The sequence below is a fragment of the Chamaea fasciata genome, unplaced genomic scaffold (genome assembly GCF_029207755.1).
Source record: "Chamaea fasciata isolate MVZ Bird 193981 ecotype frontalis unplaced genomic scaffold, bChaFas1.0.hap1 SCAF_1, whole genome shotgun sequence".
Taxonomy (NCBI): Eukaryota; Metazoa; Chordata; class Aves; order Passeriformes; family Sylviidae; genus Chamaea; species Chamaea fasciata.
The window spans coordinates 111,069,015-111,081,438 of record NW_027094086.1 but is presented as its reverse complement, the minus strand read 5'-3'; the positions used below and the strand labels follow the sequence as shown (position 1 = coordinate 111,081,438).

At 42.8% G+C, this 12,424-nt stretch overlaps 1 protein-coding gene across 3 annotated transcripts in view; it reads left to right on the top strand.

Annotated features, from left to right (window-relative positions):
- The window catches only part of ANO10 (anoctamin 10), a 121,466-nt gene extending 113,195 nt beyond the window's left edge, over positions 1 to 8,271 (top strand). For all 3 annotated transcript variants that reach the window (XM_066193832.1, XM_066193847.1, XM_066193839.1), the window contains one exon: positions 7,425 to 8,271. In XM_066193832.1, the coding sequence (XP_066049929.1) occupies positions 7,425 to 7,460 (36 nt within the window). In that variant the 3' untranslated portion in view covers positions 7,461 to 8,271. The remainder of the gene's footprint in view (positions 1 to 7,424) is intronic.
- Positions 8,272 to 12,424: the final 4,153 nt, after the last annotated feature.

The following is a 12,424-nucleotide window of genomic DNA, read 5'->3' as shown; positions in this document are numbered from 1 at the left end:
TGAACTCTGTGAAGTGGGTTTATGCACTCAAGGGAGGCTTGTGTCTGTAACCCAGCAGGTTCCTTCCAGCTTTAAGCTGGTAAAAATGGAAGCACGGAGTTAGTCTGAAACATATCTTCTGCAGAAGCTGTAGTGAGCTGTGTATTTTTTCCATCACCCAAGCACTTTGCCATTCAAGCAGCTTGAGGAGGAAGGACTCTCACTGTCCCCCTGCAGTGCCACTGACTGACTGCCTTCAGGCCCTTCACCACCACTGCCAGTGTTGCTTCAGAGGCTGTTTGGCTGCTTTCAGCTGTGCCTCCTCGATCATGAGGCAGAGTGAGTGCATGGCATGTGAGCTTAAGTGGTAAAGTAGTGCAATCGAGCAGCCTGGTTGTTAGCCAGGATTTTACTGCTGTCACAGAACCACAGAACGGGTCAGTTGGAAGAAACCTCTGGAGATTAGCTAGTCCAACCTCCCTGCTCAAGCAGGGACCCCCAGAGCATGCTGTTTAGGATTCTGTCCAGATGGCTTTTGAGTATCTCCAGGGAGGGAGATTACAGTTGGCATAAAGCTAACACAGCTATGTCTGCAGTTAAGCTTCAGTGTCAGCCATATCCATATAATAGGAATTTGTGTCCAGAAGGCTCGTTAAACTCTCCAAGTGCTGGGTATTTCTCTTCCAAAGGTTATGTGCCTGCTCAGGGACACCCTGCTTAGTGAATAAGCTTGTTAAACTTCAGAGGCAGAATAGTTTGGTTTACTCATTTTCTCCTGATAGTAACTAGTAATTGCAGGCAGGTAATTAACATCCTCCAAAACCCCTGAGAAAATAAATTGCATCATTGCTCACCCTGAAACCATTACAGCATCATTGATATGCTGTTAATCTAAGGGCCAGCTGTGCCCTTAAACCATAGTGGTGTCTGTATGACCCAGGGCTCAGAATTAAAGAAATGTGTGTGGGACTGCACAGCCCATCCCTCCCCTTTGAGATGTCACCATGGTCATTCACATGGCACATTTTTGCATCATTGCTTTCATAGCCAGTCGATAGTTTCTGACTCCAAAATCTATTGACCAGCTGCTGATTGGGTGAGAGGTAATTGCATAAGCTGAAGGGGAGAGCATCCCTTGGGCTGGTCTGGCATCCTGTGAGGGTGGTTTTGGCACACGCTCCTCATCAGGCATTCAGACATGTTGTTTAACATGGTGTATTTCTCTATCACTTGGCAACTACATGACCAGTTATGGTGAAAAAAAGTTATGAAATATGAACTACACAAGGACAAAAATAATGTAAATATTTGGAGGGACAGAATGCATAAGCTATATTCTGAAGCAAATACTATCAGACTGTCTTGTGTGACTTCTGCTATTCTTCATTTTTGTACTGTCTCCTGAACTAAAATAAGGTTCAGAAAAGGGTGACTAATACTGTAAGAATATTGTAATGAGTATTAATTAATACTTTGCAATTTAAATCAGAGACAATCTGAAGTAGATCAGAAAAAAAAACTTGGGAAAAAAATGTACTACAAATGGGGTTGCTTTGTCTGCTATTCCTCACAGTGCTATTAATCAGGCACAATACTCCAAGGCACAAATTATGTGATTCTGCAAGTTTTCCTGACTCTGCACTTACTAATTTTGCAAACCTATTGTTTCATTAACATTGGTTTTGTACTTGGTATTCTATCTTGAATTAGGCATACAAGAAAGGAAAGAAGAGAATTCTTTTTTTTTTTTTTTCTCTTTCCTGTTACTTTCTATTTCTTGTAGCAGATCCCCACTGTGGGTCTGTGGAGTCCAGGCAAACTTCCTGTCACAATTCCTGTAGAAACAACTATAAAAAATCTCTCAACCTGAGATGGACCTCAGAAGGTCAATAGTCCTGCTTCCTGCTCAGGATAGGATTGGCATCCTGAGCCAATTTAGACCCCGGGGCTGTGGGGGGTGGAGTTTCCTGTCAGGTGCTTTGAGGACAGAGACTCCAAAACCTCCCTGGGCCCCTGGTGCAGTGCTTTGTTATCCTTGCAGTGAAATGTTTTCTGTTGGGGCTTTCTTGGCTTATTTTTAAGGACCACTTCATTTCTTGTTCCCTGAATGGGCACCATGGCCAAGACCCTGATTCCTTCTTCTTGCTGACCTCCTTGTAGATATTGGCAGGTTTCTCAGGGCATGTGCATCACCTCCCTGGCCATCTTGGATTCCATAGTTAGGCTTGGCAGAGTTGATCAGTATCCTTCTTATACTGGAGGGCCAAAACTAGATACAGTCTTTTCAGGTGCATGCTAGAAGTAAGAAGATTAGTAAATATTCCTCAAAATTTTAAACTACTGTAATTGCTTACACTCCTTGTGAGAGTGACAATTCAGGATTTGTTTCTTCATTATCTTCAGTTTAGAATTCTTCTCGCTTCCTTTTGAAAAATCTGCATTTGACTGTTTAACGCTTGTGTGTGGGTTTCCTTTATGGAGGGTTATTTCCCCATCACAGGGCCATTGGTCTTGGCTCTGGGAAATGAGGAAGTTGTGAAATTGTTCCTACAAATCATCATACTACTGAAGCAGGGGAGAAACTATATTCTGGAAATCATTGGCTTTCAAGAAGAATGAGGGGTTGTGCAGGATGACTTAACTGAAAATAAGCATTCCGTGTTACATTGTGTGTGGTCCTAGGATTTAAAAACAGGAGTGTACTAGTATAGGGAGGGACTGGTTATTACTGTTGTCAAGAAGCATCAGTTACCATCTTCAGCTAAGGAAACAAACAGGTTGCTGGAAAAGTGGTCAGAGTCAGAAATGCAGCTTAAAAGTAACCCCAAGCCCAGAGTCCTTAAGCACCGTTCCCTGCAGAGTGTTCAGTGCCACAGACAAAACCTTGAGGGAAGATTTGTGATTCTAGGTATGAAGTTACCATAACTTTACACCATTATAATCAGTGAGAACAAACTTTCATTAAATAAGCTTTTAAACCTTTAGACAGAATAAAATACTACAAGTGGAAGAGGCTCACTGAATTTTGAAGTGCGTGTTAATTTGCCTCTCCTGTAACTGGTTAGTACTTACAGATTCAGCTGATACAGTTCTTGAGACAGCTAAAGAGCCAAGAAATTGTTGTGATTGGACACCATTACAAAAGAAGAATTTAATATATATCTGTCATGTTTTCATATTATAATTAGTGCTAGAAAGTGGGAAAGATACCATGTACCACTGCTCTTTCTAACTGCTTATGGGCTGTTCCACATGCTGTATACAGGAAAACCAGAAGATGGGGTTGCTGATAAAAAACACCTGCCTTCATGTATTCTTTTATTTAGCATAAACTATTTACATGTCTGTTCTTCATATGTACAAACTTTTGTGTACATTGTACACATAACATTACATTACACGTACATTATTCCACAGTATACCTGTGGAGAAGCACCAAACCAGTGAGTCAATAGATCCTGGTTTCTTTGGTTTTCCCTTTTATATGCTTTCTGTTTTTTAAATTGTTTTCCTCAGGTTGTGGTTGAATTGTCAGTTGGCATTATCACACACAGTGGTAAAATTAAGAGTAGTTAGAGGCTGGCTTACCAGGTCTGAGCATAACTGGAAAATAACAGTGTTGTAAGCATCTGACACAGAGCTCAGCAAGGGCAGTAAATCAACATTAAACCAGCAAAGGCTGTTAGTACCTGTTAAATGTTGGCTGTCCCACAGAAACCATAAAGGAAAGGTGAGAGTGTTTGATTAGGTTATGGGTGTGTGTCAAACCAGCACTGGGACAGTGGGAATGCTGGGTTCCCTCTGCTGTCCTCTGGTGCAAAAAGAAGGTCACAGACGGATTGGCAAGGTGGGGGTGTGAGAGGCAGCTCCTGCATCCCAGCCCAGGGGCAGGAGGAAGCCACATGCTGGGACATGCAGAGCCCTGGCCCAAAGCAGCCCTACTGTGCAGAGTGAGGGGCAAAGCAGCTCCTCAGCCCTGGGCACGGGGCTTGGAAGACGAGGTGGGTGACGTTCCTCCTCATGCCATGCAGAAACATCCTGCATTTCCAGCGAGGCTGTGGCTTGAACCAAGCCCTGGCACTGCTGCTGGTAAATCCCTTGGCAGCTCCTCACGTTTAATGTAGTTGAGGTCTCTGGTGCTGCTGTGTATTTCTGTTATTTCATATTTGTAGCTATTTAATTTTGTATTTTGGTATTGTTGGCAGCACTAAATCCCATGTTTAGACTTCCATAGCCCCTCTAACTGGAAAACTACCACATACCCTGTACACTAAAGTTGGTGTTTCTGATGGGTGAGTGAGCCCACAAAGGGAGTAGCCTGATTTTCATGCTTGGTACACAGCTCTGTTTGTGGTGTGAAAGGATCTGTTCCATTTTAATAAAGTCCTTTCAGAAAATGTAATGTTGAAATGTAGGGAAATCTAGGTGATTGGTAAAGTCTATTTGTAAACCACATGGAAGGGGTTTGCTATTTCTCCTGGAAGTACTGTCTAATTACATTACATGTGCTTTATAAGGACATTTAAACTTAATAAAATGGAAATAGCAAATCTATTGAATTACAGCAGATAAATATTTTAGAGCATTTCCTTATAGTAGAATTGTAGAATAAACAACACTGTAGCCCCACTAAAATTAATACTAGTTTAAACACGTTTCACTCATATATTGCGTGCATAGGCTGCTGTTGCTAAGGGTGCTGCATAAAACAGAGCATTAAATATAAACCTTTCACTGGTAACTCTCAGCTGATAATAAATGAAGAATGGCTCCTTGAGCCAACTCATTTCTGAGCTGTGCCTCTGATTAGTTCACAGAGGCTTTTATTACCCCTCAAATGAGCGGGTTTTGTCATTACGTATCTGGTAGGTTTAACAAGTAGATTGAGACATTTCTAATACCTCTTTTCCATATTTTTAAAATACTTCTTAAAGCTTACAAAGAAATGTCTTTTTGAGGGAAGAATAGTTGATTCAGCCCCACAGGTTTCCCAGTGGGGCTGTCAGGGGGAAAGTGATCTTAAAAGGTACCTCATCAGTTCCCTTTGTCAGCAATAAAAATTTAAAAATACATTCCCTTTCCCATATGTTGTCTTAGAGAAATATTTTCCCATTGAACAGGAACATTTACTGTCAGAGTAAAAAAAAAAGAAAGAAAATTTTAAAAATCTTCAGTCTGAACTTGGCAAAGAATTTCTGTTTAAAGGTGCCACCACGTGTTGCTTGCCTAAGTGGTAGCTCTTGGGGGAGCCTGCTGCTGCCAGGTATTGCCAAATATATTTTGGTATTAGAAATTATAAAGACGAAATTAAATATGCAGCTCTTGGGGTTCCCACGTGGCTTATGATTCATTTCCTGAAATATGTGTATGACTGCATTTGGACTGATTTTGCCCAGGCCTTGTGCGCCATGGCAGCATGTGAAGCTATTTTAAGAGGTTTTTCTACTCACTGGCCCGCTCAAGAAGCTGGGATATTTGTTTGTTCATATCATGTATTTTAAGTATGACAGCATAAGACTGCCAGCACAAGACAATCCTAGTATAAGATTAGCTCAGTTAAAATTAGGAGGGCCTTCAAAAATAAATGAGAGTGGTCCAGCTTGTACAGAGTTTTTGGACAGATTACGTTTAGTCATCATTAGCACTCATGTGCTTGGTTTTTTTCCAGACTTTGGCAAGCCCTGCAGAGATCAGAGAATAAAAATACCTTTCCAGTCTTCTGTATTCCTCATCAATCCCCCTATAATTACACCAGCACTCAGAATTTAAGAAAATCATTTTAAAATAAGAAAATTAGCTTTGCATTTGATGAATCAGGAACTGAATAAAGGTGTTGTCTTGTGTGTCTGTGTTTTTGCAATAGGAGGAAAAGTCACTTTAATTAAAGATGCTGTCGTTTTATTCAGGCATTTATTTAAATAAGTGAATCAGGATGTAGAAGAGGAATCTAGCTGTATTCCAGCCTTCAGCTGTGGCTTTTTTCCCTGCAGTGTTGCTATGGAGAAGCATATAAATATTTGTATCACAAACTAATTTTACTTCACTTATAGATGGTGTGGAAATACAGATAAAAATGGTAAAGAAAAGTTGTTGTAGGTGTGTTTCAGTGTGCAGAGTAGTGTTTTGGAATAGGTTCAGGCCCAGACTAGCAGCAAAGAAGGTGCTGTGTTGAAGCATCTGACACCTCTGTATTCCATGTTGTGGGATAGAAACTGAATGATAGTGTACACTTTATTTGCAGTTTTGTTTTGTCTTTTCCAGTTTGGTTATAGCATTATTAGATACTTCTCTTTCTAATAGCTCTTATGTCATGGGCCATTTCTACGAGATCAAGTACAAATTTAAAAGAAACAACTTCAGTTCAGTAGCACGTGTCCATCCTCCACTGGGGGAATGATACAGAACCCACACAACAGCTTAGGAGTTGAAAGCTGCATAAATTGTTTCTTCATATGATCACTCACATTTCTTCAAGTCCAGCCTTTTTGTTTCCTTGTCTGCCAAATTGCCTCCAAGGAGGCAGTGATGCTGGGCATGAGTGAATTCCAGCAGTTCCTTGCCTCTGCTCCTCATCCTGTCCTTTGGCCTCCCTCTCGTCTCCTTCCTGTGACTGTTGTCTTTTTTCTTTGGGGACTTCAGTGACTCTGGGTATTTCTTGGTGTATCAGGGTGGTTCCATCCTTCCAGACAATGCCAGGCCCTTGGATGACAACCCCCAGGTGATGTGTGAGAGATGTCTTTGGCACAGTTTAAACTCTTTCGTGTTGCCTCTGTAAATTCTGTGTTATGAAACATTCTCTTCAACAGGAAGCTTCACAGAGTGGCTCTGTTTTCTTTTACTCAGCAGATACTTTCATCACCTGGGATTGTTATCCTGGTTTCACATGGAGATCTCTCTGGTGACATCCTAGGATAATGAAAACAAAACTGGTTATCAACGGGATTGAAAAGAACACATATCACCATAGCAGTCTGCTACCTCCTTCTTATATCACAGGATGTTTTTATTCAATTCAACAAGAACAACAAAAAAGAAATGTTGAAAAACAGTTAACAGATTGTTGCAGTGGGAAGTGGGGGCAGCAGTTTGTCAGTTCATTGACCTTTTACGATCAGCTTAAAAGCCTAAATATTGAAGGCTAAATGACTTTCGAGTAAGGCACTATTCATCACAAAAATAATTAATTAACATACAAATTGCATTGCCATTTGATGAGTGTTTTGGTGGACAAAAATAATGCCTGTGTTAAAAAATGTGTATTTTGTAAAAACCAGGCATGACAGACTGGTGGTTTTTGTTTTTAAATGCTCAGGCTCTTTTTCTGGCGTGGTATTATGACTCAGTTGGATTCTGAAGTGTCCTGCGTTGGGCTCTAACTGGTTTGTGTAATTCCTCCTGCTGCCGCTGTACTCAGCATCTCTCTCCGTTCTTCTCTCCCGTGGCAGCAAATGAAGCTGGCGGCGGAGTCCCTGAAGGAGTAAACACGGAGGAATGAGGATGACTAAGGCGGTCACATGTGGGGCGGAGCCGGCGTTCGTGGTCATGTGTGGCGCTCAGAGTGCACCCTCCACCATCCACTGAGTAGGTGGCACCTGCTTATCTGAAACTTGGCCTTTGCCTGACACTGTAAAAAACTGTATTTTCTCCTGCTCTCCTTGTTTCTCACATGCAATTGCTTGTGAAGGTAACACCAAATAAAGCACTCCAGCTTATGCCAAGTCTGGATAAAATCTGCCAGACTCCCTGTGCTTTGAGTGATTGAAAACAGATCCTGTGAGGAAGCATCCAGAAGCTTACTAGAATTTTCAGCTGCAACTTTCTAAAGGGGAAAAAAAAACAACCCAGACTATTATTTAATTTACTCGCCCTCTATGGTTATTGGCCCTTTTGTTCCTTAGCTAATCGATCCTCTATTATTTCAAAATCTGCTTATTAGCTACTGCTTGTCCACAGCAAATTAATTTATGTTATTCATTTCATATGGAACAACAATGTATTTCATTATGTGATCTGAGAAATAGTTGGACATAAATATTTATAGAGTATGTATTCCATACTCCTGTTTGCTAGTTCTCTAAACAGGTCTCAGCTACAGTCTTTTTGAAAGCTAGGTTAAAAAAATTAGTAAGAAACAGATTGCTGATCAGTGACTTATGAAGGATATTTATTTTCTAATTTACATTGGATTTTGGTATCACTCCCCTGGATTCTGAACTGCAGTATTGTATGAATGGATCTTCTGGTTAAATGAACTTACAGTAACAGATCAATTAAACTTGATACTTGATACAACAGTACTTGTGTTTGTAGTGAATATCTGATTTGGTTTTCCTTGCATTTCACCAAAAGGTAGCTGTCCTAACGTTTCATTCTTTTCTGACAGTTATAGGACCGAAATCTACAGTGTTTGCTCCTGTGACCTTGAGACAGTTCATTTTTGGCTGCTGTGATGTTCAGTTTTGGTAGATGTAACTGTGTGTGGTACTTGCTGGAATTCTGTTCACAAAAATCTGCTGCTGTCATAATTAAGGTGTTTGCCTACTTTGCACATTTCAGAAGCCACAGGGCCCCCACAGCAAAGTAATGTAACTAAGCCAAAATAATACATTTTGTCTGGAACTAAAATAGGATTTCTCAGGCTTTGCAGGTGTGACCCAGTAAGAAATGACTTCCCCTGGGAAGAGGAGCAAACCTGTGCCGCGGCTACTCTGTTCTTGCCTCTCCCAGTGTTAGTCCCCCACGCTGCTGCTGTTTCAGGGCTATCTCATGGGCTGCTGCTTCTACAGCCTGTTCCTGAGCAGTGGCAGGGCTGTGGCTGCACAAGCTCTGCCCTGAGGATCTTCGAAGGAAGCATGTCACCCTTCCTGTAGTGCCGTAGAGATCCCAAAACCAAAGGTTTTTTTAGGAGGTGACCAGTGTGTTCTCCATGAAAACTCCCCATCTTTGCAGTCTCCTGCCCACTTTGATCTGAAGTAGCTCGTGTTTCTTCAAGTTTTAACTGCCTGGTCAGTGTTTTTGAGTGAGCAGTTCCAGAGAAGAAAAATCCATGGGATGGGTTCCTGTTGGAGTATGTTCTTGTGACCTTGTAGCCATTTTGAAGGGATTCTGTTGGTCTACTAATTGATGGTGGTCTGGGAGCATGGAGTTGGTGTCTTTTGCTGATGGCAGCTGGATCAGGTGTCTGGAATAACCTAAGATGGGTTAGAAAAGGAATCAAGTCGTGTGTCAACTGTGATCATATAAAACAAGTAAGTCACCTTCTGCAAAACTGACTTTGTGGTTTTCCTTGTGGGGACCATTTCTTTTGTTTTCTGTGGATTAACAGGAAAATCTCTAGTGAGGTGTAAGTACCCAGTGACTTAAGTAATGTTGGCTGTTGCCTTTGCCTTGGGCACATCCCTTCACTTCTGCTTAGTTTCCTTATTTATAAACAGGGATAATACTGTTCTTCGGTGCATTCTCCACCAAAAGTGAGGAGGTTTGGAGGAATTCTGACATTCTGTGGTGTGAGTGAGAAGTGGGGGACTCCTTTGTTTTATAGGTATTTATTGGTATTAAGGTTTTTTCCACATACTGGGAGAACTTTTGCTTTAGCATCAGAGGTGCTACATGGTCACAACAGAAACTGTTTCTGTTCTAAAACACACACTTTAACCTGCTGAGAAATGTTCCCTCATAGTGCCAAGTAGTATTTTGTCACTGAACTGAAATTTAGCTCCTTTTTCTCTGTATGCAGCTCTTTATCCTGTCACTGGGGAGGGGTTTCTGTGTTTCATACTGTTTGATACTGGGTTTTGTCTTTTGGGTTTTTTATACATTCATGGTGGCATTTTCATATCTCATTTGAAGGAAAAAACTGTTTCTGTCTGTGCTCCTGAAATGTGTTGTTTCCTTTCTGCCGTAGGTGCATCCATAAAAATTGTGGGATGCCAGGGATGAAACTCACTGACCAAAATCAGTTGTCAGGTGAAAATGTCAGAAAGAATACGATACTTATCAGTATCTGCCATTCACAAGGTATGGAATCTGAATGTCTGTTCCCAGGTCCGTGGCAGGCTCCCTTACCCAGCTGAGAGTGCCTCACACCTCTACACAGCTGTGGCTGTGAGCCCTTCAGGAGTGCAGGCCAACAGACAGGGGTGTGTGGCAGTTCTGCCAGTGCCTGAGTCTAAGCAATAAAAGAGGTTTATCTCTAGTCTCAAGCTTCAGGGAAAAACCAAGGATGAGGCTGGAGCATCCTGTTTGGGAAGATGACACTGTGGGAGTAGCCCGTATCTGTCTGTTAAGACTTGGATTTTACAAATCTCCTTAGCAGCAACAGTAACAATCCAAGAAAGCCATTTTTAAGAGGGGCACTCATAAATCACTTGCTGGTGATACAGAAGTTCTCTCATCAGGGATGTTGTAAGTACAGGTCTAACTCTGTGGCCCAGAGGGATCTGCTGACTCAAGATATCTACTGAGGACAACAGAAGAGGGAAACACCCATTACATGGAAAGGTTCCTCTGTAAGCAAGCATGCAGTTATGGATATTTTAGCCTACCTGGACCTGAGGGAATTGATCCTGAATCTCATTCAGAGAAATTTGAGTTTACTTCCTTATTCATGTAAGCAAAGCCTCCGGCAACAATGCCTACTACTGCAATGTGCTTTCTCCAGGAAAGCTCTGCCATGCCCCACTCAGGAGCTGGAGGGGCGAGTGCCAGGCCAGGGCTGACAGCAGGGCCTGGTGACTCAGTGCCAGCCCTGGAGATGGTGCTGAGAGAGGAGGCTCTCTCTGCACCCCAGTGCTTGATACAGAGCACACTGTGGTGATGGCCTCTGTCATCACTGGCATCATGAGGGCAGCGCTGGGCCTGCTCTAAGAGCTCCTCAGCCCTGGCTCCCAGGGCTGTCCCAGTGCCTGAGGAGCCTGTCCCAGGATGAGGGCATGTGGCACACAACTGCCCAGAGAGTAAACTTGCTCTGTATTTCTCAAGAGAGAGCAGTGAGAGGGAGGAAAGAGGAAGATGTTACACAAGGGCTTGCTGAAATGAGTTCCTGAGGTCTGACATGACTCATCTGAGAGCTTGATGTCTTTGTTACCTCTCTGTGCTTCTAAGGCCCTATTACTTGCATTTTTACAACACAATTCTTCCATCACATGGGAAAGTAGAAGTCATCTCTTTCTTTACCCCTGTGTCACTAATACAGAGTTACTGACTTCCAGAAATTGGTGAAGCAGATAAGCCAAACTGAATCATCTTACAATTACAATTTAAAACTAAATAAATAAATAAATAGCCAGAGCCTGTGGTTCAGGGAGGGAGGAGGCTCAGACAACTGCAGAGACACTGCTCTGGAGAAGGGCAATCCAGCAGTCCCTCAAAACACTGTATGGATGTGACTTCAGTGAGGGAGCCTGGCTGGCTGCATGCAGTCAGCAACTCAAGTGAGTCATTGCTACGCTCTCCCACGTACAGTCACATCAAGGTGTTACTGCTCAAACACCTTTTATTGAAAGCAAGTCATCATATGGAATTCATGACAAACAAATCAGTTCTGATTCATTCACATAAACTTAACCATGGGAAGGGCTAATGGGGTGGCTGGGTTGTCTGATGTTTGGGGACATTCCAGCTTGCCCCTGTTCCCTGTTTATCGCCAGCCAGCTGCATTGGGATTTCCCTTTATTTGCTAATGAAAAAAATCCTTTAAAAAAATCTGACATGAAAACTATCTGATCTGCACCCACCAGCTACTGAGATGTTACTGCTGGGCCTTGCACTACAAGATGTGTTACGCCTTTCCTGTCTTGGTCACAGCCCTGCAAATTTCTTGGTCACTCCTTTCCTGCTACCGCCTCCACCCCGTTTTGCAGTGACCAGAGCTGGGGAGTTCCTCAGCAGGGGAAAGGTCCCAGCTGCACAAGCCCGCAGGTGCAGCTCTGCACAAGTGCCCTGGCCTAAAGCAGTGCCCAGTTAATGACTTGTATTCACACAACCTGTTCCATGCCCTTTATCCCTGTGTCTATACCTGCCTGGCTGGTTACACTTTGTGCACCGGGAGCAGTTAACTCACTGCAGCAGCACAGGTTGTGCTGAGCTGCTCCAACCACAGGCCACCACCACCAGACACCTCTGAGGGACAAGAGGCCAGAAGGCAGCCCACTCCCAGGCAGCCCCATGCACCTCACTGCAGCACGTATTGGTGGGGCAGAGTGGGCTGGCACTGCTGCCCTACCCTGTTTTTACTATTACCCACTTTACATTATAAAGAACAATGGTCTGAAGTTCTGCCTAGAGGAAAAGCTCCCTCAGCCTTGAGACAAAAAACTCACCAGATGATGACTGTGACAACTGTTAAACCCAAATGAACGCGTTTGATCCCTGCAAGAGAATAACTGAAGTTCACAAATGGATGTCCATGCACACACAAAGCTGGGCTGTGCAAGGCAAGGCCCCT